At 48.8% G+C, this 27,337-nt stretch overlaps 1 protein-coding gene and 1 long non-coding RNA gene across 2 annotated transcripts in view; one reads left to right on the top strand and one right to left on the bottom strand.

Moving 5' to 3' along the window:
* Positions 1-244: 244 nt before the first annotated feature.
* On the top strand, positions 245-2,711 carry LOC141420788 (uncharacterized). The gene is made up of 2 exons (XR_012445425.1): positions 245-1,048; positions 2,135-2,711. It is a non-coding gene; the product is annotated as an uncharacterized lncRNA (long non-coding RNA).
* The window catches only part of Ehd4 (EH domain containing 4), a 73,014-nt gene continuing 48,041 nt past the window's right edge, over positions 2,365-27,337 (bottom strand). Inside the window, exons 4-6 of the mRNA XM_020174224.2 lie at positions 20,121-20,533; positions 10,965-11,129; positions 2,365-4,773 (exon numbers count right to left, since the gene is read on the bottom strand). Coding sequence (XP_020029813.1) covers positions 4,237-4,773; positions 10,965-11,129; positions 20,121-20,533 — 1,115 coding nt within the window. The 3' untranslated portion in view covers positions 2,365-4,236. The remainder of the gene's footprint in view (positions 4,774-10,964; positions 11,130-20,120; positions 20,534-27,337) is intronic.

Genomic DNA, 27,337 nt, shown 5'->3' on the forward strand with positions numbered 1-27,337 from the left:
GCACAGTGTGGCAGGCCTGTGTCTGAAAGCTGCCTCTGAAGCACCCTCCTCCCGACCCCCTCTAGTCTCAGCTTTCAACCTCCTCAGCTAGGGCTTGTGCCTCCCCTTGGGCCTCTGTCCCCAGCTAGACGGTCATTGCGGGAGTCTCTTCCCCAGAGAGGACATGGGAAGAATCAGGGTGACAGAGGTGGTGTGGAGGGGAGGGACGCCCTCTCCCCCATTCCTCACCTCCTTTCACAATGGGCCAAGGACCCACGCTTTCCTTCTGAGAAGCGGGCACACAGTCGCCAGGACACCAGAGCCCATGGAGAGCAGTAGTGATGGTTCCAGAAGTTTATTGACTGTGCTGTGTTTGACACTTCTAAATAAGATTACAAAAAAAAAAAAAGGAAAAATAGAAGCATAGGTATTAACTGACTTGGTTAAATGATAGATATCCCGATACACTCTTAAATGAGGTCCTGGGTTATAAATTCAGGCCCTGGGAATAAACTCAGTAGCTGTCTGTTCCAAGAATGTTATTTTTCTGCTTACATTCCAGGGAGGAAATATGTAAACACTTTATGTTCCTGGATATTTATTCTGTATATTGCTCTGGCATGACAAAGTGTAATGGTACAAAGTGGAAAGTCCAGGGAGCAGCTGTCAGATCATGACGTGGGTAAATCCTGACTTGGGGTCGTGAATCCTGACTCAGGGTGAACCCTGTCCTGGCCAAGGCATTCCTGGTGCTGGCTCCCCAGAGGAGCCAGCCCTTAGGAGGCCCAGCAGAACCCTGGAAAGGGCTGCAGTCAGGGACTTGGGGGCCAGGGCTCTGCTGGGGCCTCGCCCAGCCACTGGGGGAGAGAGGAGGCACCTGCCTTGCCTGGACACCCAGTGCCACCATGCGTCTAAGAGTCCAACTCCTGAAGGTTGCCAGCCCGCAGGAGGAACCACAGCCCTGCACCAAAGCTGCTATTGCTGTGTACTGCCAACGGTTCAGAAGAGAAATCCAGTCCTGGAGGGGTGAACGGCTGTCCCTAGGGAACAGTGACCCAGCTCAGGCCACGTGAGTGTTGTCTGTCTTGGAAGGAAAGAATGGGTCCATGCTGCTAGGCTGGGGCATGAGGTCAAAGCCATTGGCCACCTGTGCATCCCCCAAAGATCCAGGGGTTTTGGCACATCTGAGTGCAGTGTCTGTCCAGATGGGCTCAGCGGGCCTCATTAGCAGGCTGATGGCTTGGAAGGTAACAACAGAAGGAGGCAGAAAGGCTTGCTTTTCCTCAGACTCAACACTGCATCAGCCTGTGATGCAGTATCACTTCCTGGGTAGAGAGTCTTAGGTTTTCTTTGGAATCAGAGCATTCTGATAGTTACACAGTACTAGAGTCTAGAAACTTCTACTCTCCTGCCTGGAGAGTAAACACTTTGGGGAGGGCCTACTGGAACTGGGGTGACATGGCATGTGGTTTGGATGTAAAATATCCTCCAAGGACTCACGTAGTGAAGGCTTGGTCAGCAAGACATCAGTGCTCAGAGGTGGGAGGTGACTATAGCGAGGGCTCTGACCTCTTGGATGATTAGTCCACTGAGGAATTCATAGCTAAATGCACTATTAGGAGGTGGGGCCCAGCTGGAAGTGGACCACTGGGGTCCTGTCTTTGAGGGGCTTATCTTGCCTTGGGCCTTTTCTCTCTCTCTTCCCCTTCCTTCCTCCCTCTCCGGCTCCCTGTCCCTTTCTTTCCCTCTCTCTCTCTTCTTCCTGGCCACATGCTCCTCCACCATATTCTACTGTCACCATGATGTTCTGCCTCACCTCAGACCCAAAGCAAAGGAGTCAGCTGACCTTGGACTGAAACCATGAGCCATAATAAACCTTTCCTCTTTTAAGTTGACTTCTCCCAAATATTTTGTCACAGCAACAGAAAGCTGACTGACATGTGGGAAGGGCGATCCAGTTGGGGTGAGCAGATGTGTGGTGTTTTGGATGCAGACTCAAGGAACTTAGTGCCGGTCCTGGGAAGATCCAAGCCCTCACTTGGCCACCATCCCGAATTATTTTCCTTTCTAGTGAACTGTTCATGATGAATGACTTCATATTGTAAGGCAGAATTTTATCAAAAGTAGGCATGTGATTCCTTTCTTTTTTTCTAAGAACATCACCAGGTCCCACGGGGACAGGAGCAGCTGCTGATGCCTCTCCCAGTTGAGGGCGTGGGGTGCAGAGATCACGCTGTCCTGAGAAGTTTCCTTCCCTGATGAAACCAGAAACCTCAGCCTGCTGGCCCATGAAAACAGTTTTCCACTGAGTCTTTGTGTGGACACAACTTGGCCATGCTTGTACTTACGAACACACCAACACATTAAAAACACATACTCGTGTGACGTAGGTGCGTGTATATATTTATGTTTATAGATTACAACTGGGCAGAGTTAATGAAATGAGACAATTCTGAATGGAAAGTCGGCCCTCCCCGGCATCCCCAGGCTCCCCAGTTTGCCCCACTGTGGCCCACTGTGCTGGACCATCTGGTTCCTGCTGTCACACAACCCCTATTCATAATATTACAATACTGGGATCATATGTTTATTTCCTTCCTGTGTCCAATCAATTAAAAAGTGCTCATTCAGATTAAAAACCACACTCTGCAATTACTTCTCTTAAAATTCTATTACACAGAAAGTTAGGGAATGTGAGCATTGACAGTGTCTTCTCTTTAATCTGTAGTTGACCCCATGTGAAAAAAATGTGGTTTTTTTTTTTTGGGAAGGTCACTGAGACTGTTCTAATTGCATTCATTCCTGGTACTGGCAGGGCCCACACTGTGCAATCACTGCTACCTATCCTCCCTCTCTCTTTTTTCTCTCTCTCTTGACAGGGTCTCACTACATAGTCCAGGCTGACCTGGAACTCTCCTCTCCTGCCTCAGCCTCCTCAGTGCTGGGATTATGGGTGTGTGCCACCACACCTGGCCCTTTACTCTCTCTTATTGCTTAAAGAATAGGGAAAGCCACCTGTCCCAGGGCAGGGAGGGTGGCAGTGGGAAGTAGCCACCTCCACCTGACCCAGGCATCTGAGATGGTGGTCAGAGACATTTACCCAAGGATCTGGGGAAAGCACGCTAGAGCCACTGGAAGGGTATGTAGTCACATCCTGCCTGAGATGGGCATTCATGATACGAACCACGCGGCTTTTGAAGAAAGGTTTATATGAAAGATTTCTGTATAAAGGCTTTTTTTTTAATACCGTAAGAAAAATACAACTGCACATAATAAAATGCCTGCTTTCTAAAAAACATTATCTTACTCCAATAGATGGATATTTTCTACCCAAAAGCCTAGGGCAAGGCTGGCCTCACCTGTGCCCACAGGGCCTAGGGCACTGCACACACCAAGACATTGTTTTGCTGAATTTAAATTCTGCCATCCACTAAGGGGCCTTGGGGACATTCAGTGGTCAAGGCCCACACTTCCGTGGACGAGAACTGCCTCTTTTTCTTGCTGTTACTTCAGTCTGATACACAGACTTTGCTAAGACTACTGGGCAAACTCATCAGAGAAGTGAATCCCTGATGTCAGCAAGATCTGAAATGGCAGTGAGGTCACAAGCTCCAAATTCCTAACTGACTCAGCGTTGCCAGAAGGGGTGGGCAGTGGGTCCTGGACAGGCACTTTCTGCTGGCCTGGCTGCCTGTTCTGCCTCCTCTCCCACCTGGGCACTGGCCTTCCCTTTGTTCATCAGTCCAGAGAGAGCAGAAAACTTTTATTTTCCTACTCTAAGTACAGCAGGAAACACACTAGGCAAAATAAATAGGACCATCTTTGCTACCTCCTGGCACCCTGAGGGAAGACAGTACAGTGGCGGCTCAGGGCGACAAGAAGCCCCACTCAGCCCTAAAGGCTCATGCTCCAGGTGGGCCCCAGCTCACTTCTGGGACTCCTGGGAGTCCACCAAGCCCTGGGCTGTTTCTCCAGGCTTTTGAGTGCTCTTTGGACAAAAAAATTTGCCTTTCTTCTCATTGCAATCTCCTGTCAATCCTCCCTGTATATATATATTTATAGAAAATCAGGGAATTTTGGAGGTGAAAGGACCTCATCTGGTGTCTAGCATATGCCCTTCCCAACCTACTGATGAAGAAACCAAGGCACGGAGAGGGCAGCGCCTCGCCCAAGGTGATTCAGCGAGTCTGTGGCAGCGCAGGCCTCAGGCCCAGGTTGCCCACCCCACCCCACCCACCGCCCCATCCACAGCTGCCCTCAGTCGGCCTTGAACAGGGACTTCCTGTGCGAGGGGGGCACCAGGTGGGGCGGCAGGCTGTTGGGCAGCTCGTAGCCATCGAGCTTGATCTTGATGAGGTGCTTGGCCAGCGCGAACTCCTCCTCGTCCAGCATGCCGTCGCAGTCACAGTCGGCCAGCTTCCAGATCTTGCCTAGGACGCTGTTGGGAAGCTTCGAGGTCACCATCTCCTTTTTGGCGTTCACACCCGAGATCTTGCCGTTGATGGGCGACAGAGTGTAGAAGAGCTCATCGTAGACGGGCTTGTCTTTGGCCACGACCCACTCCTCGTCGTCAGCGCCCTCCTTGGCACCCTCCCCGTAGCCCTGGTTGAAGGGGCCCTCGGTGGTGCCGTCGAAGGCACCGCCCTGCACCAGCTGCGTGGGCATGCTCATCTCCTCCTGGCTGATGAGGCCCATCAGCGCTGAGATCTTACTGCTTAGCATATTATCCACCGCCTCGATCAGCTTGGGCTTCAGCGAGTGGAATTTGGTGAAGTCGTAGTTCTCCAGCTGTTCCTGCCGGGGAGAAACCACAGGCTCTGGTGAGGCTTTCTGGGAGGGACAGGCTGGGGCCCAGGAGCTGATTTCTGCTGGTGGAGGCATGAGTGATAGCAACCCTCCTAGAAAATCTACTTTCCTCTGCCTTTTTTTTTTTTTTGGTGTACTTGGTTTTGACTTCGGGCTTCACATATGCTAAGCAGGTACTCTACCACTTGAGCCACACCCCTGCCCTTTTTTGTCTTAGTTATTTATCAGATAGGGTCTTGTGATTTTGCCCAGGGTGGCCTCAAACTACAATTGCCCCAATTTCTGTCTCCTGCACTGTTCAGACGACAGGCATATGCCACATGCCTGGCTTATTGGTTGAAATGGAGTCTTAATAACTTTTTGCCTTGGCTGGCCTAGAACCATGATTGTCCCTATCTCTGCCTCCTGAGTAACTGGGATTATAAGCATGAGCCACTATGCCCGGCCTCCCCTGCCTTTAAAGAAAAAAATGTACGAGAAAATTAGTATTTTCTCTCTCAAAGAGATTTTGCTGCACACTCAGTTATCTTAATAACACTTAACAACACTTCAGTGTTACCTTAATAACCCTGTTCAACAGAGTGCCCTGATGGAGTAAGGATTCTCTGTGTCCTGACTGTTCACTAATGCTCTTTGCTATGTGATAGAGGGACTATGTCTAGGAAAAATTATTAAGAACTTTGTTTTAGGATCATCTATAAACAGCAAACAAGTAAATCAACAACATAGTTTGGGTACCTCCTCCTTGGTGCTAACCTCTTATGAGTGAGCCCAGGAGGCTACTCAAGTAGAAGTACAGGGGGAATAGCACTTCAGAGGCCCTGCCTGACCCAGAGCACTGAGGCCACCCCAAGAAGGTATTTTGGCAAGGCTGGGGAAGGCTTGACAATATAGCACAGTCATCATGGATCAGTAGTTAGTTCAAAAACATGGGCAAGCTGAGTATGGTGGTGCATGCTTGTTATTTCAGCACTGTAGAAGTTGAGGCAAAAGGATTGCAAGTTCAAAGCCAGTCCTGGGTACAAAGTGAGACCCTGGCTCAAATACAAACAAACAAAAAACTAATCCCCCAAAATATGGACAAATAAGTATAAGTTGAAACAAGTAAGAGGGCGAGCAGGAGGGTAAATGTATAAAAGTCCCGCCAACGGGGCTGAGTATCCCTAGCAGATCAGGACAGGTCTTGGCTTCACTTCTTGGGAGAAGTGGCCATCAGCAGACAGAGCAGCAGAAGCACAGGCTTGGGGAGGGTCTGGGACAGAAACTACCCCTCCAGAGTGGGAGTGGAATGCTGGGGGGCCACTGAGAATTTGTGGATGGCTCTGGAGACAGTTCTCCTACCTAGTTTCTCTTTGGTTACTCATACCTGTATGTATCCATCTATCCTTCTCCATCTATTCTTCCAATCAACTATTCATCCATCTACCCATCTACCTGCCCTCCTTCCTTCCCTCCCTCCCTCCCTTTCTTTCATCCACCCACCCATCCTTTCATCTATTTGTCCATTTGCCCATGTAGCCATCCTTCACCCACTCACCCACCCATGCACTTATCCACCCATCCATCACTTATCCATCCATGTATCCACTCACCCAAACTAACTACACATCAGAGCCTTTCCTGGGGTCTGAGCGTACAAACATGGAGAACCACAGTCTCAGTTTAAAGGAGCTTATATGTAAACTTGGAAAACATTCCAATTGTTCAGTTTCTGCTGACTACATTAACTTATAGTGAAGAAAAGGATAACATGAAATATAAGAAAGTCACTAGAAAGGGCCAAGCCAAGTAACTAGAAAGGAGAAGGGATTGTTACATGAGGTGGCTGAAGTGAAGGAAAACCTCTGCCTGTAAACATACAAAAACTCAATTCTGAGCCTCTCGGGTGCCCAGGGCCACCTTGCTCTCTCATTGCTGTGCACAGCCCTCCTTGTCTGAGGACAGAAAGCACCTGCTTACTGCAAGAGATGAACTTTCTGTGGTTATGAGCTGTAAGAACTGCCTGGGGCCTTACATGAGGGCCTCAGAGACCCAGGGGAAAAAAGTCTTGCCAGAAGCTTTACCAAACAAATGCAGAAATATTCAGGCCTGGCAGTTTTTATATAGACTCTGTGTGAGGTATTTCTGTATGGCCAAATCTAGAGGGTCAGAGAGAGGCCACTGAGGTGTGAAAATTTCTGGAGATGGGGTGGGAAGATTTGGAAGAAGAGTGAGACTTGGTTGTTTTGGATGGAAGTAATGTGATAAAAAATTTCTTGGTGTTTTCAGTCAGCTATAAGGGACAGAGAATGAAAACAGAGGTCTCTAGGGTGAGCAAGGCAGGGACTATTTGCTGATATTTGGAAGGGAGCCCGGCCCCGATGTTAGCGGGGACAGAGCTGAAGGCTGAACAGCCCGCTGTGTCTGCAGAGAAGGGCCTCCCACGCACTTGAAGGCAGAAAATGCCATCAAAGCTGTGCTGGGCTGAAACCCAGTGTGGCCTGACCCCAGCCCTGAGCAGTGGGGTGGATCAGGCCCGCTTTCCAATACAAGTTCTGGTTCCTGGGTCCCTCGTCCTCACTGGCACATCAGAGTCGTTGCTCCCAATCTCGGCACCAAACATTGCGCCGGCTCCGGCTGCTGCACCTCCGTCAGGCGGAGGGGCCGAAAGGACGGAGCCAAGGAGGAGGAGCGGGCCTCCTACGCGAAAATCCCAGGCTGCGGGCCAACGGTCTGGATTCCCCTGGGTGGACGAACACCTACACTGTCCCTCATTAACGAGCCTGTGTCCTGAGTACACACAGCCCCAGTGTCTGCCCGGGACGGCCACTCAACTGTCCACCAGCCCGCAGGGGACGTGGATTCCAATGGTGGAGCTCTGGGAAATGGCCTCAGATAGGGTGGCCAAGAAGCAGCAGCTTCTCCTTCCCTGGAGGGCACAAAGGGAACAGCTACACTCCTGTCCCTGAGGTCGTCACAGGCCTGACCAAGAATATCCCCACTCTCCACCATGTCTTTTCACTGGGATGTCCACCCACAGAGTTTAACGATGGTGCCCATCAGCAATTGTGTCCACTAAGCCACCTGGAACTGCTCCTTCTTCAGGGACCAAGGCCAGTTCCCAGCCCATCCCAGGCTGGACTAGCCTTGTCCCGTGGTTCCCGATGCTCACCAGGGTGACTGGCAAACACAGGCGGATGAGAGCAGGTGGGATGGCTCTGCTGCCCTCTGCTGCTGAAACACTGCTAACGCACCAGCATTGGGGTTCATCCTTTCAGGACAATGAAGTCAGCAATAAAGGGTTTCTACGTCCTCGTTCTGCAGAGTGCACACATGTGTGCCATAAGTCACATTCCCTGTGACCAGACTGCAGGGCAGACACAGGCAGCCTCACCAGTAGGTTGAAGAGCCTGTCCTGGCACCAGGGGAAAGCAACTGAAACACATTCAGCTCATTACAATGGCTATGAGTCACAATGGCCAGCCTAGTCCCCGAGAGGAAGGGACAACAGAGACCTAAAGCTGGCTTCTGTGAACTCTCTGCACCACCCTGACATGTGCCAAGATCACAACTGTCACCTCTAACCTTCTGCCCCAGACACTGTCAATGTCACACAGAACGCACGTTACAGAAGATGGCAGAGTCTCAACAGGCTTGGGGGACGGGAGACACCCTGGTCCTCACCCACGAGGACCCTCAGAGCTTCCTGGGTGAGAGCAAATGGCCTGAAGCATGAGTGATGGTGAGCACACCGGGTGGCACCAGGCCTGCCCCATTTCCTGGGATTCTGATGGCACCAGGTGCTGCGATCAGGACCCAGCTGGCTTCCCAAGGGGGAATCTTCCTCCAGCTTCTGGATATTTGCTCCAGAAACCCCAGGGTCTATAAGCCCCGTGGGAATCAGGGAAGGGTCAGAGTTGGAGAACCTCACTGCCCTAGAGCCTGCCATGTCATGAATATGCAGTGACTCATCAAGTCACACAGCATGCATTAATTGAGCACCTACTGCATCCCAGACACTGGCCATATGGGAGTGAATAGAACACAGGCCACTGAATGCATGTGAGGGAGACAGACACCAAGTAACAGACGTGGAATAATTCAATCGATGACAGCACGACAGCATCACGCTGGGCTGAGGTGCATGTCCAACAATGACCTTGCTGCTAAGAGCTACACCGTCAGCCATAGTCACAGTGGCAAAGACTAAGTTATTTTTACCCCCATTTTAATTTTTGTTCACTGATTTATTGCAGTGGCCTGGAACAGTGCTTGCCCATAGCAGTCTTAATATTTCTTGGATGAATGAATAAATGAACACAGGGTCCCAGTCCTGGGCACTCAGGTGCCTTCTGAAGGTGCCCTGGCAGCAGTGTGTACTTAACCAACAGGGGTTCTCAGCAAAGATCTGGATGCTTTGAGACCTTTGCTTCTTTATTTTCTCCTCCAGGGACTGTCCCTTTTCCCCACTTTTGATCCAGACAGGCCCAGGTAACTGTGTGACAAGCATCTATGGTCCTAGAGTATGCGCCCTGTGTTATGGGGTGAACCTGGGGGCCATGGGAGCCCCTCTGAGGGGCTCAATGGAGCTTTGGGATCTCAAAAGCAGCTTCTTCCTGCGGGTGGGGCATTGTGGCCTACTAGGTTACTGAGCCACAGAGGTACTTGTGAGGCCACATTCTGGGTGTTTCTTCATATTTTTAATTTAAGTCAAGACACCAAGTTCCCTTCCAAACTCAAGTTCCCATCTGAAGGATGCATGGAAACAGCTGTTCTGCAGTTTGTTCATGGGGTGCAGGGCATAACCTGAGGTACAAAAGGGGAAGTGTCTGGAACCACACAGTGCTCAAGTGAGCACCTCGTGACCAGAAGAAACTCAATCTATTCCATTTGAGCAAAGCATGGTGGTACACGTCTGTAATCCCAGCTAGCACTTAGGAAGCTGAGGCAGAAGGATTGAGAGTAGGAGGCAAGCCTAGGCTACATAGCGAGATCCTGTCACAGAAATCCTGTCACAGAGTCCCTGACTCTGACTCCTCCTCCTCACGCTAGAGGCTGGCAGGGAACTCCAGGTCCAACCTCCAGTGGTGTCACTCTCTGTGGCTTGGGTAGATGTAACTGATGGTCTCAGTGTGCAGCTGGTATGCAGGTGGCCTTTGTGTGGCCTATGTGGCATTGTTTTGAAAAAGAGCAAGGCTGTGGTTCAATTCCCAGTACCACAAAACAAAACAAAAACCCTCAAACCCACCAAAACCAACAAAGATAATAAATGCAAATCTAGACTTCTGTTCTCTTGAACCATGTGGACCTGTATTCTCACATGACAGCGATCACTGGGCTGGACAGGACCCCTCCCCCACCAAGCTCTCAGTAGAGAGCTCAGCAGAGTTATTCTCCTTGAGACAGATTTCTGTCAGATGTGAGGAGACGGAATGCAGTCAGAGAACACAACATGGATTCTGTTGCTTGTCTGCTTCACATAGTCATTCTATCGACTGGTGGCTCCAGGCACCTATCTGTATTTCTGTCACCTGCTCTACAGAGATAACTGTGGTCCTGTGCAGATGGGTGCTAAACTAGACAGGAGGACATGCTTGTCTAACATCCCTGCAGGGAAGTGGACCCTGGTCAGACCCTGGATACAGCCCTGTTCTCCTTGGCAGGTGCTGCCCACACAAGGTGCAAGGGTGACTCTGAAATCAGGCCAGAGGCCATCAACGCCAGTGTTCCACCAAAACTCTCACTGTGTGCAGCCATGTCCACAGAGCCCCACACCCAACAGAGCCCTTGACCCTCAGTGACAAGGATGCCTGAGCACATAATCCCACAGAGCAGGGCTGGAGGACGTCATCCAAGGTGACCTTCAAGGCCACTCCCAGCTCTGATTCCCTTGAGGTTCAGAGATTCCGAAAAACAAGGGTCATCCCAACATCAAAACCTCCTTCTTAGACACAGTCTTACTTAGAAGGCTGCTCGTCTGATTTTTTCTTATTAACTTCATTGACCTTTTGCTGTGTGTCCCCTTTGGTTAAATGTTTCAGAAGACAGGAAATTTTGGTTTGATTCACAGAAGCCTGTCATTGGACTTCATGACATCCCATCATCCTAAGCCATGAGACACTCATGTCTCCAGCAGCCAGATGGACGATGTGGTATGGCATCTTCACCCCTCCCATGATGTCGTCACAGGTTCCCAGTACCTGCATGGCCTTGACCTCAGGGAAGTCCCCCGCAGAAATCTGGTATTCTCGCTGCAGCTGAATGTAGATTTCCGGTAGCCTGAAGATAAGTTCTCGCTTCTTGTTTTCCTTTCCAAATACATTTGGCATCTCTTTCTTCAGGTAACTGATGATGTAGGCATGTACCTGAAGGGGATATGTCAGGTGAGAGCATGCCATTTGGAACTGGTCCAGAGAAGGAATGAACAGGGCTGCATTTACACACATCAACAACATGTAACAGGCACCCGTGCAGAGCCATGGCCCTCACACATGGGAGGGGCCAAGGAGCAGGAGTGGGGTTGCCTAAGGTTGGCTGGGTGTATGTCCAGAGCTCTGCCGAGCTGGTATTAGTAGGGCCAGAGTGACGGGAATGAAAGAGACCACCCAGAGAGAGGGAGCAGAGAGACCCCACCATCAAGAGCCAGGTAGGGGAAGAAGAGCCAGAAAAGTATCATTGGGAGGCAGAATGTGGCAAATAAGGACTGTGGGATGACAGGTCAAGGGAAGATGTGACATCTAAGTTGGGTCTTGAAGAACAGGCAGGATATATGGGGTAAAAGGGGGCTGTGCTGGCCCAGGTAGAGGAGTGGGCGTGGGTCAAGGTGGAGATAGAACAAGCTGTGGCATGGTGTCACATACATGGTCTGGAATGTGAGGAAGGTGGGCTGTGTCCAGACTCAGCAGGGAGCAGGAGTCCCTGGAGGATTCAGAGTGAGGCTCTGGTAAATAATGCTTGTACCAAGGGTGGTTCTGGAGGACCAGAGAGGCCAGAATACCAGGGATGCTTGGTCAGGGCAGGCCAAAGTGGAGTCACACAAAGGATGTTCTTTAGAATTTTGTCCTAAAATACATTCCCAAGGAAGGGTAACGGACTTGGGGAAATTTCATAGCAGGAGGTGGGCAGGGTCTGGTGGCAACACTTGAATTCTGATCAATGGAAGGTGGAAGAGAAAGTTTCGGCTGACCTCACAGGGAAGGATACTGGAGACTGATGTCAGTGACTGAGCACAAAACTGCCCAGTGAACAATGCGACGAGAAGGACCAGCCCCTCCTATGGACAGGTAGGAGCTTAGACCTCTACAAGTCATTTCTGCACAAGCTATTGCCTGGGACCAGGCTGGATGGCAGAAGTTCCCTTGTGGGGAGGAACCCCAGGTGCCTAGGGGAAACTCTAATCACCTGGGGGATAGCTGGCCCTGGACTGTCACCAAGGGGTGGGGAATCCTGCCAGGAGAGCTGTGGTCTGTGTCACCTCTCTTCAGCATTTCCACTGGTCCACTGATTCCCATTGCAGTAAGGCATGTTTATTACAAAAGCTTTCTTTGTAGAGCCTGAATTCTACAGAGTAAGTTAGAAGTCAAGTAAATAACTAAAGTAAGAACTGATGAAAAACAAGAGCAATGTTGCTGAAAGAAAATGACTATGTAGCCATGGAAAATCCTATTAAAGAAAACAGACTTCACTGTAATCTTGCGGAAGAACAGAAATTAAATAAAGGGGGTAAGAAGCCATCCCTTAGCTCAGCTAAGGGCCTCTGCCATTCATACTGGGCAAGGCCAAAAACATTTGCTAAGATTCAAACACCAGCATACGTGCATGATGCAAATGCCAGCTTGCGTGGACCGAACAGTGTGCTTTGTCTTCTATACAAAGCTCATCTTAACATAAGCCCATATCAGATTGCCTGGCTGTTGCTTGGGGAATAGATGTGGAGATTCCAGCCCTTTCTGTCACTGGCAACTTGGTTTATTTATTTTTCAACAGAAAACAGCGTACTAACAAGATTCTTAGAGATAACTAGAGAAACCCAGTGTTCAGGAATTGTTTATTTAGAATTCCAGGCTTTGACTGCATTCCTGAGGCCATGATGAATGGGGGTAAGATGAGCAATCTCTGCCTGGGTCAGTGACAGCCTGGCTGACTTGGCATGGATGGGGCTGGGGGAGCCCCTGGGGACTTGCAGGGGCTGCCACACTCAGTGGGGGAAGAAACAGCTGCTCACCAGCCATCCTTGCATCACATCCTTGGCTGAGCCTCCCGGGATCCTCTGGACTGGCCTATCCTTTATCCCTTCTGTGACCAGGCGTGCCCTGCTCTGGAGTCAGCTCCAATGGAGGCAGGAAGGCCCACAGCTGCAAGGCTTCCCATCCATAGGGCTTTTAACTAACTCTCCCCTCTGCCAGAGGCAAGGCCTGGGGCAACTTCCAGTCCCTGCAGGGCTCCCTCCAGACCCTTCGGCTGGGCCCTGCTCAGGGAAGGCTTAGTTCCTGCTTCTTGCTCTGGCTCATGTCCCACCCAGCCCTGGGTCCCCTATGATGGGCACCCTGCCCCTAAATACTGCCCAGTGGTCAGGGCCTGCCTTACTTGAGCTGGACTCAGGAGAAGTGCGTCTGTAGCACCTCTCCACCCACTGACTGGCACCTACTCCCTTGTCTTAGACTTCACTGTGTCTACTGCTGACTGCTGATGGCTGAGGTGGCTGGATAATTCCCTTGGACACTAGGCCTCCAGTGCCCTGCCACACCTGGGAGCAGATCTTGTGCAGAAAGAGGTCTTAACTGCCACCTTCTGCCTGGCAGGTGCTACCTGAGTCATGAGTTTTGGGGGACCTCATGCTGCTCTCAGCTCCAATTTCTACTTCTAGGAAGTTCCATTGGCCTGTTTCATGGAAGTCTCCCGATGTGCTGCCTCTCTGTGGCTGCCCACCTCCTCCCTCCCATTCCTGGGGCATCCTAAGATGTTTATCAAGTTGTGTGATAAATTACAATTTTTGGAACCACAGGCTGAGTCTGAAAAGATTGACTCTGGAAGAGTGCCTCTAAGTCTACTTGGACTCCTGGTTCTAGGAATTCACATGACTTCCTTAGGGTCACACAGTGAGTTGGGAGATGTGAAGCTGGCACTGGCATCTAAGTTCCTCATTCCCATCCTGGCAGAACTAATCACTTTCTGTGGGTGATTAAAAATCTCATGAAGCTGTTAAAGATCTTCAATTCCAAATGAACTGTGTCCTACAGAGCAGTAGTTTAGAAAATCCCTTCAGGTTTGACTTCTCAAAGTTCTCAATGCAATAATTGGAGAGGCCATTATTCTCCCTTTGCCACACCAAAAACAGATACGTCACGCTTGGGACCATGGGCAGAGCCTGCACCTTCTGGCAGGAGGCACCGTCTTTCTCTAAAGACACCTGGTAAACACAGGGGACCAGCTAAATGGTCAAGTCCAAAGTCAACGGCAAAAACTCACTCTTTCCCTGCATTCAAAGATGTCTCTCTAAATAAATGCTGGACTGAGGGCAGACCAGGTGAGGGTCCCCATGAAAGAGAACAGCCTGAGACCTTTGGTTCTTAAAACGAGAGAAAACTAAGAAAGAACACAGGGAAAACAAAGAGAAGAGTGTTCAGAGGGAGAAGGAGGACCGGAGGAGAGGAAGACCAGGTTCAGTGCCTGTCACCGCTGCCTACCTGCTGGACACCTCGAAGGGTGACACTGATTCCCTGCCTCTGCTTGCTCATTTACTAACTGGAAATGTCAACTCTTATCTCACAGAGTCATTATGAGAATAGAGCACAGGCATTTGAGGGCACTTTGTCTACTAGAAAGAGAAGTATAGATGTTACTAGTTATTAATTATTGACCAAAGACCAAGAGCTAGATGGGTGGTGATGCCAGAGAAGGCTCCTGGCTACTTAGTAAGGGAATGAACTTGGGTCTCAAGTGCCTAATTCATGAATGAATGACACTGACCTCTGGGGACACTTGAACGTCCTTATCTTGTTTAGGTCATCCTTTTCCTTGTATAAAATCGGAAAAACCCCCCCCGTCATCTAGTGGTGATGTCTGAGGATGAATCAAATGGGTCAAAATGACATTTTTTCACCAGGCTAATAACTCAATGAGCAGCAGAAAGGGCTGGCTTCCCTTCTGAATGCATATGAATTTGTATAGTTCCTATCTACTCTCTGAGGCAAATGTCATTAAGTATGTCCGGTGATGTGTGTGTCCATGGCTGGGAAGCTGGGCTCGGGAGAGGTACTGGCTGTAGCCATCTGTGCGTGGAGTCAGGGAGGGCAGGAAGCTACCAGGGTCCGGGGTGGGATGTGGCTCTGGGCAGTGGGTTCGGGAAGGCAGGCTGGAAAGCAGGGTTATTCTTATACCTCAATGCCCTCATCCACAAGCTTAACCTGCACTTTTGTAAGCCCAGCTGGAAACTCACATAGAGTAGTTAAAGCTAGGGGATCAGCACAATTTAACAGTGGGTTTATGATGATACAAAAATTTAGTTCCTAAACCAGAAAGATCCAAAAGGTGAATTCCTGGGGTAATAAGGGTGTAAGATCGGGACAGGTGGAGAAAAGTGGCTGACTGTTTCTGTTGAGCAAGGGTTTGCTGTTCTGTTCAGAGGCACATATGACTAACAGCCTTAAAGGAGACTCCGAGGGGCCCACAGAGGCATCTGAGGTCAGCCTTCAAAGAGTCAGGCTTCCGTACATGGGCTTGACACAATGACCTGAGCTATTTTTAGAGCCCCGAGGTGGATAAGCATTAAAGTGCTTGTCGTCGCCTGCTGCACACTGCTTCTCACACACATGAGCCTGGATCTCTTGGAGCTACAAAACACCCAACTTCTCCACAGAGGGAGTCTGACAGTGCAAACAGGAAAGTTGGTTCTGCACAGTACACGCAACTAAGAGGAAGATGTGTGTGGAACATGAAGCTGAGTTCCACAGAACTGGAATGCACCCTGAAAATCACTGAGCTCTCCAAATGGGCTGGAGCCTTCCTAATTGTGGACGATGTGTTCATGAAGGCTGAGGTCTGACAGTGAACTTGCCTTCACATTTTACGTCTGTTTGTAAAGATGATTGTTTGGGATCTGCATAAGTCTAATTTCTTTAATTTGCTTATTTAAACTATAGCTCAATAAAATTAACTTATGCTTTCCAAACTCTTATTTGTACTTTCCTAAAATTTACTAAAGAATCATCAGTGAGCTTTGACTGGCGTCTCAGAAAGTGAACAGTCCTCCAAGCTGGCTGCCTACCAAAAAGATAAGGTAAATTACCAAAACCAATCTGAAGTTCTCCCATTTCTTGGCACAGACAGTTGTGAAAAAAATAAAGCAGGGCGCTGGTGGTTCACAACTGTAATTCTAGCTACTCAGGAGGCAGAGATTAGGAGGATTGCCATTTGAAGTCAACCTGGGCAAATAGTTTGTGAGACCCTATCTCAAAAAAACCATCACAAAAAAGGGCTGATGGAGTGGCTTAAGGTGTAGGCCCTGAGTTCAAACCCCAGTCCTACAAAAAAAAAAAAAAAAGCAAGCAGAAAAGACCAAGGAATCATCCAGGCCTGGTGGTGCATGCATGTAATCCCAGCCACTGGAGAGGCAGAAGCAGAAGGAATTTTGAATTTGAGGCCAGCTTGTTTGAGTCTGAGGCTAGCTTGGTCAAGGTTAGCAAGACCCTATCTCAAAAACAAAACACAGACAAAAAAGGAGTAAAGTGGTAGATCACTTGCCTAACATGTGCAAGACCCTGGTTCAATCTCCAGTACCCCAAAGACAGAGAAATAATTACATTTCAAAGCTCTTTGGGGCTGACAGAGTGGTTCAAGTGGTAAGAGCACCTGCCTAACAAGCATGAGGCCCTGAGTTCAAACCCCATACCACCAAACAAAAAAAGAAAGAAAAAAAAAAAGAGCTCTTTGGTAAGAATATCTATTTTTTGTATTATTAATATATTTTTCTTTATGACACTTTGAGTTTGATTGAAACAAGGACACACTTGCTTTCCTTAGCTGGGCAGTGAATGCTGCTTAATTACAGTGCTCTATAAATAGACACTCCACCGGCTGACTTAGATCTGCCACCTTAGGTGACATGTGAGTTTTCAAAATATCAGCTTGATAACCCTCTCAACTTTGTTGGGTTTCTGTGGTTGGAGACTCTTCTAGAATAAACAGAATGGCAGATCAATGCAGAGAGCAAGAATGTTAAGTATGGAGCTTTCACAGACACTGTCTATCGTAGGTTTCTTTTTCTTTTTTTTTCCGGCAGTACTGTGGTTGGACTCAGGGCCTATGCTTGCTAGGCGGATGTGATACCACTGGAGCCACTCTGCCACGACTCAGGATTTAAGTGAGCATCTTTTGGAACAAGCAGCCTAGCTGTCTAGATTGAGCATCTATGTTCTGTAACTTGCAGGCTGTGTCGCTCGGGGAAGTTACCTCACCTCTCTGAGCATCAGGCCTCCGTGTGGAATAAAAGGATGAAATGCTACATTCTGTGTAGTTATGACCAGGAACAAGCAAAGCAACGCTTGTAATGCACGCTATCAGGCCCCTTGGGGATTTTTGGCGCAAAAGGAAAACTGAATCAAGAAAAAGATTGATATGCTCCCCCCAAAAAGCATTTTAATGGATGTTTGCAACACAATTGGGATCATCTAAACTGAGTCCAGCTTGCTAATTCTAAATATACATTTTTTCCACCATAAAAAAATCATGTTTAGACAATATGAACATTCCAAAGTGAAAATCTCATGTGAGCCCGTGTCCTTTTAACTAAGAACGAGCTCACAAATGGAACACAGAACTGCAGATGGAGGGTTAGGCTGTAGCTCATGCATAAGGCAGCCCTGGGTTCGAGCCCCAAGACTAGAAAAAAACTGTCGATGGTGTAAAGTAAGAGTCATCAGTTGGTGCTCAGTTCTGGCTGCTTCCTGTCCCCGCCGTTCAGGGTGGCACTGCCCTGAACACTGACAGGCTGGGGCTGGAAGTGTCTGTGCTCAAACATTTTCCTTTGTGAGAAGGAACAAACCAGATACTATTCTTAGGAAGAAAAAAATGCCAGCTTTTTCCTATAAGTAAGCTCAGCAAGTTTGCCATCCATCCCCCGCTTCTGCACAAGGCTTGCCATTATTTGGTGTGGGAACAGAGCAGATTCTGTGCTTCTGTAAACCTCGGCCATGCTGGTGCCAGAGGGCCGCTGCTCCAGGATGGCAGGGCAGCTCTATGGGTTATGGTGCTCGGTGCTTCCAGCCAGTTCTCTGCTCCTTATTTATTTATATGACTGCACTCAGCTGCATCTTGAATCCTCAGCAAGGACTGGCAATTTAGAAGTGTCCCCGGGCATTTAAAAACCACTCCAAAACACTCCGAATTTGCAAAGGCTTCAGCAAAGAGCTACAGCTTTGGTTATAAAATAATGTGGGCTCTTGCAAATCCTGAAGGTTAAGTTCAACAATACCAGCTGCAAAAGAGAAATACCACATGCCCAGGGGGTCACTCAATGGGTGAAACCAGACTTCCTGCCACCAAGCCTTAGGCCCAGGGCAAGAAATCCTTTCAGGAGAGCTGCAGATAAGTGGCTCTATGAACTAGGTAGCAAACTGCCTCACAGGACAGGAACAAAAGCAGCTCAAAGTTCCTGAGAGGAAGCAGCTCGCACCAGGAAGAAAGGATAAAGAATGGTGACTCACACGGTGCCTGCCGTGTGACCTCGAACTAGCTGCAACCTCCTGAGTGACATGGGAGGAATGTGCTTGCTGGGGCCTAAGGTGAGGAGAGAGGAAACCAGGACATGGAGGTCCTGTGGGTCGGCAGGGGCAGTGAGGGACACTGTCTTTGGAGAGAAGCCTCTGTGCATTCACATGTACAAAGATGGCTGCTGGGGAGCAACAGGAAGATGGAAGGCCTCTGGTCCTCTCAGCCATCTCCCTCGGTAAAGCTCTCCCTGCTTCTCCCGCATAGGCACAGTCACCCTCCTCTGAGCACCCATGCCACGAGGGCAAGTACCCACACCTCAATCAGCACACAGCTCCCCATCCCAAAAACAGGGGCACAGAGCCTCAGCCCTGGCCCAGGAGTGCTGGGTCTGTGTCCACTGAATGTGACACGGCGGTGGTAGACTCCTGCTTTGCCCCTAGGCCCAACCAGAGACCACCTACTGTGAAGCAAGGAGTCTGAGAGGGGGACATGGGTGTTTATTTGCTAGCAGAAGTCTCAGAGAAGGGGAGCTGATCTCACTTCCTTGGCCAAGCACCAGTGGGTCTAGAGACGCAGCTGCGGACAGGTGTTAGGGGGGTTCTGGAGCCTGAAGCAGAACTGACAGCTGGGGGGAACTGATTTTCAGTCCTGGCTGATGGAAAAATTACTTATCCTATCTTGTCCCTGTAAAATCGGGGAGTCAGCAGAGACCTGTGGATCCCAAGCTCAGCTAGTCATCAGAATACCTGGGTAGTGTACACACAGTTGTGCATAAATTTCACACACGTGTGCACATGTACCTCTAGGCAGAAGCTCTGGGCAGGCCTGGAAAGCGCCACTGTGTAAAGCTTTTGTGTGATTCTGAGCATGAGCTAGGTGTGACCTCCCCTGGGAGACAACTGCAGACTTCTGGCACCAGAACGACGAAGACTTTATGAAACATACATAGATTTCCTAAAGCACTGTCTTATCTGCTTTACTTCTCTTAGAGGAGCGATGTGCTTTTCAGAGTTGATTTTGCTGCGTGGGATGGGTCAGCAGACCACCACTCACCCCACCAGGCCCACACCTCAGCTTCACAGCCAGGGAGCCAAGGCTACAGTGTACACATGCACAGCCCAGAATGAGAGCGGCAGACCCCAAACCAACATGCTGTCAGCCCTACTAGGGATCCTCTGGGTTCTAGCCTTTGGCACATGGTGACTAGTTCTGGCCTTTCAGCAAGCACCCAGATGGTTCCATTAATGCCACCTCCCTCAGGTTCAGCTGGCTATGATCTCATCGTCCTAATATCATAACAACTTCATGTCATGAGTACACTGATCCCACCCTGTGTGCCAGGTGCTGTGCTTAGTGCTTTGCCACCATGGCACACTGTCACACTGAATCCTCATCAGTACTGTAGGAACGAAGCATTCTTGTTGGCTCCAGCTTGCAGACCAGAAAGGCTAAGGCAGATCACAGAGCTGGGAGCTGGACCATAAGTGGGCTTCCTGATCCTGAGGTTGAATTCCTAACCCAGCACTGTGCATCCCTGAAGGTTTCTGTGATGGAGCCCCCCACCCCCTTCCTCCACCTTCCTTCTGGAGAGGAGAGAGTGGCACACTCCCAGCCCCGGGTGCCAACCTGGGTGTCTCCTGGCTCACCTTGGCCAGCCTTGCTCGCTTGATGAGATCGTTCAGTTTGCGCACGGCTGCCTTCTGGGGAAGACTCTGGATGTCTCTGAAGAGGTCCTGAGCCTCAGCCTCGAAGAGCCGGCGGTTGTCTGTATTCTGCAGGGGCTGTGCCCAGAATGAGCCGATGTAGACACGCAGAACTTCTGGCGTGTTGATGACCTTGCCCAGGGACCACATGAGAGCCCCGTAGACCCGCATCAGCTGCTGGGTATCCACTTGGTCAGCCTTGTTCAGCACCACTCGGATCTTGTCATCCTGGCCCCGGAAGGCCTTGATGGCCTCTGAGAACTCGTCTGAGATGTCTAGTTTGTGAGCATCAAAGAGCAGAATGATTCTGTCGACCCGCTCAGCAAACCACTGCAGGACCTGGCAGAAGTCGTACCCTGTGTGGAGAGAAGGGAACATCAGAACACCTGACAGCTCAGGTCATGGCCATGGGAGGGCTCCAGCAGGTGCCAGGAGAGAGACCCATCTTCATGCTGGAGGCACCAGAGGCCCCATACCTGAAAATCATTTCAAATGGGGCTGGATGTGTCTGGCCAATGCTGGGGACCTGGGGGGCTCTTCCATGGAGCAGACCTGGGACTAGAATGGGCTCCTGGTTACTTTGAGCACTTCATATGGGCAATTCGTGACTCTGGCTTTACGAAGTAGAGTTCTTTGGATCAGTGGCAAAACTAACCAACAGCTCCGTATGTCCATAGACCCAGAGGTCAAAACTGTACTCTGACAAGGCAGAAGGAAGAGACCCTTGGGGCCGTGGGGTGTCCAGCCAGCCTGGGAGAAGAGGAATTGCCTTTTTTTAATCCAAGTTTGTAGTGTTGAGGAGGTCAAGGGTTGACCTGCCATTGTGGTGGGTATTTATCATTTGGACTATTTATAGATTAAGTGTGTTATAAATATTTTACAAAATCATGTCTCACAGCCGTTCTGTGAGATGGTCCTTTGCCAATTTCTTTTTTAAAATGGTCAGAACTACAACAAATTCCACAGATCCTGCTTTGGCCACCTACCAGTATGTCCAAATCAAGCAGCTAAGTAAACACTCTTCAGCCCAAGGTCAAGACTTGCAGGCATTTCCCCAGAGACGCAGGTTCCCACGAGGAGCAAATGAAGAAGGCCAGTCCCCCAGAGGTTATTTTAATCTCAGATGATCAGCGGCAGAACCAGAGTCTCCATCCAGCCCAGATTGGCTCCTGGCACCCTCTCCAGTGGTCTTTCCTCCCTCTCTTCCATTCTGAAAACTTTCAAACTACATAAAAGTCTAGAGAATAGTATAATGAATGCTGAGGGACCCACCAAATAATTTCAACAACTTTTGACACTGTGCCTTGTTCACTTCAAATACTTTTTGAAATCAAGCCTTGTTTATTCAGATAAAATAGCAGCAGGGAGAATGAATGGGATCTTCATTTGTCAACACAGGCAAATCTCAAAAAAAAAAAAAAACCAACTCCCCCTTCAAATAAAGTGTTGAGAAAAATTAATTTCAAAAGGATAAGTTCAGCACGATGACATTCATGTAAAATGTTAAAATCTAAGCTAGGCATGGCAGCACACACCTGTAATCTCAGCTGCTTGAGAGGTAGAGCTAAGAGGATCGTGATTCAAGGCCAGCCTAGGATCCCCCTACAAAAAAATAGCTAGACCTTATCTAAAAAGTAAACTAAGAAGCAAAAAGGGCTGGGGGCATGACTCAAATGGTAGAGCCTAGGGGGGCCTGGCTCAAGTGGGAAAGCACCTGCCTAGGAAGCCTGAGGCCCTGCGTTCAAACCCCAATACCACCACCACCACCAAAAAAAAAAGTGAAAATAAAAAGTAATACTCAGCAGTCTATTAATACATACTGCAGCACAAATTCAAAACCCTTAATAACAACTTAGGATACTGCTGGTGTTAGGGATGCAGGAAAGGCGGGGCTCTGAGGCAGATGAGGAAGTATCTAGAGAATGATCGATTAGCAAAAATAAATGGGTCAAGGGACCAAAATCTCCATGCATGTCAAGGGCAGGGATACAGAGAGTAGACACACACGCAAATCAGAGCCTGATGCACTTTCAATAATGGTGACAATAATTTATAATGTGCCCTGCCCCCCTCTCCCTGGCCTTTCTTCCTTCCTCCCCAGACAAACCCAGTGCCCCATGTGGTGCTTGAGACTTCCAGTTCATGCTTGCCTTCCTTCCTTCCTTTACTCCCTCCCCCCTCTCTGTCTCTGTCTCTCTCTTTCTTTCCTCCCTCCCTCTGGCAGGACTAGGGATTGAACTCAGGGCCTCACACTTGCTAGGCAGGTGCTCTACCACTTGAGCCATGCCTCCAGCCCCTACTTCATTCTTTTCTCTTCTCTTGTTGTCTTTCTCTTCTCTTGTCTGTCTTGCTACAGTCCCCCTTTCCCCACCTCCCCCTCATTCTTAGGGATGAGGACAAAGGTAGAGCTCAGAAAGCCTCTGAGGGTGACAGTAAGTGCTACTGTCACCTGATGCTGACTTGTGCACCAGACAGCTCCAGATCTCAGGTCATGGTGGCAAAACCTCAGCAGGTGAGTGAACTGACTGCTCCGGGGTGCTGAGAAGATATCTGGAACCCACCTACTTAACAAGCCCTACACGGGCTTGCGTTTCCGTGGGGATGGTCAACCCAATCACTTTCTTATTGGGTCTTCCCTGTGACCAGGATCAGGTATTTGGAAGTTCAGAAACAGATTATAAAGATAGTGCTGGGGCCAGTACAATGGTTCAGGCCGGTAATTCCAGCCACTTGGGAGGCAGAGATCAAGAGGACAGGGGTTTGAGGACAACCCGGGCAAGAAGTTAGTGAGACCCCCATCTCAACAAACAAGTTGGGTGTTGTTATCTCAGTTATGTGGGAGGTGTAGGTTATGTAGGAGGATCACAGTCTGAGGCTAGTCCAAGCAAACACTGTGAGACCCTAACTGAAAAATAACTAAAGCAAAAAGGGTTGGAGGTATGGCTTAAGTGGTAGAGCACCTGCGTAAAGCATGGAGTCCTTCATTTAAACCCCAGGAGTATAAAACAACAAAAAAAGAAGAAGAAGAAAAGAAGAAGAGTAGTATTTCTGAACACCTCATATAGTCAGCACCAAAGGAAACTCGCTACCCCAGCAGAGATGCTGAAATGCAGCTGTCACCATCTGTGCCATAGCAGCCCTGCAGACAGCAGCTCTTCCTCTCAGGCTGCCTTGCCTCACTGCTCAGCTGTGACACAACCCATGTTAAACTTTAACTTAAATTTGAGTTCCTAGCAGTTGACTTAAATGTCTTGAAAAGGGCTGGAGGTGTGGCTCAAGTGGTACAGCACCTGCTTAGCAAGTGCCAATCTCTGAGTTTAGACGCCAGTACCACCACCAAAAAAAAAAAAAAGTCCTGAAAAAAAGATTCTGGGCTGGGGCTGTAGCTCAGTGGTAGTATTGGCCTAGCACGTGTGAGGGCATGGGTTCCATCCCCTGCAAGCATGCACACGCACACACAAACACCACGCACAGAATCCAATGCTACAGTGAAATCAAGTTGTGGGCAACAGAGTTCCCCATAAGTTATGGCAGGTGTTAGTTTACACAGGTGAAACCACCGCATCTCTGAAGGAATGGCCACATCTGTAATTGTTGTTTTAAACAACAATGAGAACCAAGAGGTACAGGTGGGTAGAACTGTGTTTTGTTTTCTCCTTGAGCAAGTGCTTGTCACACATACATCAGGCAAAACAAATCAGGTCACCAAATGTCTCAGAAGACAGCACAGGATGAAAAGCTGGGGGAGGCTGGTCTGCTCAGGCCCCAGGATACATAATTATTATTTTCCATTTTAACCATTGGTAAGCGTCCAGTTTCACGGCATTAAACATACTTACATTATTGTGCAGCTCTCACCATCGTCCATTCGCTGAAACTTTTCATCTTCCCAGCTGAAACTCTGACCCCACTGAATAATAACTCCCTACTGCCTCTGTCCCCAGCCTGGCAACACCATTCTTCATCCTGGGTCTACGATTTTGACTACTCTGGGCACCTCAAAAAAGTACAAGGAATCATACAGTGTCTGTCCTTTTGTGACTGGCTGGCCTCTCTCAGTACGGTGTCCTGAAGTGTCATCATGTTATGCCTCCTTTTTAAGGCTGAAAACAGGTCTGCTCAGTCCTTACGCCACGAGGGACTCAGAGGCACCAACTACCTAGCTACCCCAAATCCCACCTGATCTAGCTTTCAGCAATACACTCAGTCTCCCCGCTAAAGGAAGACCGTGACTCAGGAGGACCCAGAGGCCGTTGGTTCTCAAAGTATGGCTCTGCATTAGTCAAATAGCAGCTTGCTAGAACTTAGACTCCCAGACCCTCCCCAGACCCACAGAACCGGGATTCCTGGCCTGGGCTTGGCAGTCCGCAGGTATCGGCTCACAGGTGACCGGGGGTGACTGTACAGCCTGAGGATCACATGTGCGATTGTACAGAGACGCTTACATGCTTGTTGGTTAGCAAACCAACACATCTAAACAAGCTTCCTTTTATTCTAAAAAGTTACCAACAGACGGCTGGGTGGTTCATCGTGGAATTGAGGAAATAATTTAAATATGCTTGTTTGAAGATGGATTTTAAAATTCACAAAAGCTCCCTTTGCTCACGCTGGGTCTTGACCCTGGCAAACCCTTCTCCGAGGGCATAGAACCTAGAAATGGAGCCCTAGTCCTGTTCATTCTTCAAAACCCCTGAGTTAACCTTGATTAAGTTACATGATACTTAACTTTAAGCTTCTATTTGCTCATCTGGAAAACCAGGTTGTGGAGTAATTACAGGAGAACATGCTAATGTGCTCCATATACTGTCTCGGTAAATCTAAGCTATTATTTCCTTCCCCCTTTCTCTCCAAAGGCAGACTCTGAATTCTAGAATTTTTTTCTTGTGCTTCTATCACACACTTCACACAGGGTATCGAAACTGACGGATGTATCAAGTCTCTTACCTTAGATTACATATTCTTTGACCACAGGGACCATTTTCCTCAGGATCACACCTGTGGCCAGCATGGATTCCAGATCCAGACTGTGTGGGATCATTTACCCTAGCTGTGTGATCTTGGGCAAGTTACCTAACTTTTCTGCACCTTATTTCCTCAGCTTGAATGGGATTAATAACTGTATCCACTACCTTATGGGCTCCACTGTTAGTATATGTATGACATTTAGAAATGTCTTAGCAGCTAGAAAGCTGCCCAGAATGTCTACTGGTCATTAACAAAAATGTCTAGTGCCTGAGGTAGAGTGAGGGTGCAATAAACAGAGGACACTTGGCTGGGGAGAAGTATAGACTGCAGCCAGGGAAAGAAAAGTCAGTGAGATAAAGCGACCAAGCAGTGATGCTTCAGTCAAGTGAGAGAATCAGGACCCAAGCAGACAATGGAAGGCAGCAACTGAGCAAAGCCCACCATATTTTATTAATTCAGCAGTGCTGACACTGCCCTTTTTTTGCTTGTGAGATGAAAGAGTTCTATCATTTGTGTTTTTGGTTTTTTTTTTTTTTTGTACTAGGGTTTGAACTCAGGACCTTGAGCTTGCTAGGTAGGCACTCTACCACTTGAGCCACATTTCCAGCCCTTTTTGGCTTTATTTTTCAGACAAGGTCTTGAGTTTTTGCCCAGGCCAGCCTTGCACCTTGATCCTCCTACTTACACCTCGATCCTCCTACTTGCACCTCTTCCATAGCTGTTATTACAGACATGTGCCACCACACCCAACCTATCATTTGGTTTTAAAGAGCCCAGCTGCTCCTAAAATAAATCTGACTCTAATCACAGACACTACCTAGTTTAGGAAAGTCCTTGCATACTGGTGCTGACTGGCAGGCCTCAGGACACATTTGTACCCAGTAGGATAAGAATAATGAATCTTCCCAAAGATTCTGCCTGGGCATGTTCCAGTAACACCAAAAGTCAGCCATTGCTCAGTGGGCCTGTGAAAAGGGCTACCATTGAATCGAGGTTGAAAGCTGGTGGTCTGCCCATGGCTGAGAGCCTGACTGCTTTTTGGGCTCCTCCAGGGGCCTTGCCACTCCCTGGGCCATGTCAGTTCAAATGCATCTCCCTGCTGGCCATGAGCACCTCAAGGACAGGGTCTCCTTTCCTGGTGGCCAAGCCACCACAATGGTGCCCACCAGGAGCAGATTCTGGCAGGCACCAGTGGCTCTCGCTTATAATCCTAGCTACTCAGGAGGCAGAGATCAGGAGGATCACAGTTCAAAGCCAGGCTGGGCAAATAGTTCATGAGACCCTATCTCTAAAAACCCATTACAAAGAAGGACTAGTAGAGTGGCTCAAGGCACAGGCCCTAAGTTCAAGTCCCAGCATCTCAAAAAAAAAAAAAAAAAAAATCCTCCAAAAAACCTGTGCTCAACATTTCCAGAACTGGCTTTAAACAATCTTATGGGACACTTCTCTCCAGAAATTAAAAGTACATTGAACATCCTCTTGGAATTTAAAAAGACACTTCAAATACAAAAGTAAAAAATGATTATTATTGAATGCCTTGAATGTGTATGAGGCTGTCATCTATAAAACTCAGGCTGCTAACTTTGTCCATAAGCCCCAAACTAGAAGCAATCCAGCTGTCCTTCAATAGGCAAATGGATACACTGGGCACACAGGAATAATGGCAAACTGCTTGACAGTAGGCAGGGATGAACCATGACCACGTGGGACCACAGTGCATCTCAGAAACACGATGTGAGTGAGAGAAGACAGTCACCAGGGAATTCTAGCAGGGAAAGCTAGGCTGGGTGACAGGAAGCAAGAGGGTGCTGCCTGGGGCAGGGCTGGGGCTGATGGGTAAGTGGCTCAATCAGGGAGGGACCTCCTTGGGGTGCTTCTACCTCTTGGTGGTGGTGGTGATGACGTGTTCACAAATTTGTCACCAAACTGCACAATTAAAACGGGTGCATTTTGTTTTATGTTGTACATCAAGGAAACTGACTTAAAGAGTTAAAATAAGTAAGAAGGAGCCAAAGCTGCTAAACTTGTTTAAAGATACACATCTCTGCAAATGGCTGATGAACCAGGAAGCTGAAATGTGTCCATCAAGGGGACTATGGAGTGCTCTTCCTTGGGGCTGCCTACTCAGGTGGCTGCCCTGAGACCTCTCATGAAGGCCTAGATCCTCAAAAGGAAGACCAAGAAGTCAGATGGAT

This window comes from Castor canadensis, chromosome 2 (genome assembly GCF_047511655.1).
Source record: "Castor canadensis chromosome 2, mCasCan1.hap1v2, whole genome shotgun sequence".
Classification (NCBI taxonomy): domain Eukaryota; kingdom Metazoa; phylum Chordata; class Mammalia; order Rodentia; family Castoridae; genus Castor; species Castor canadensis.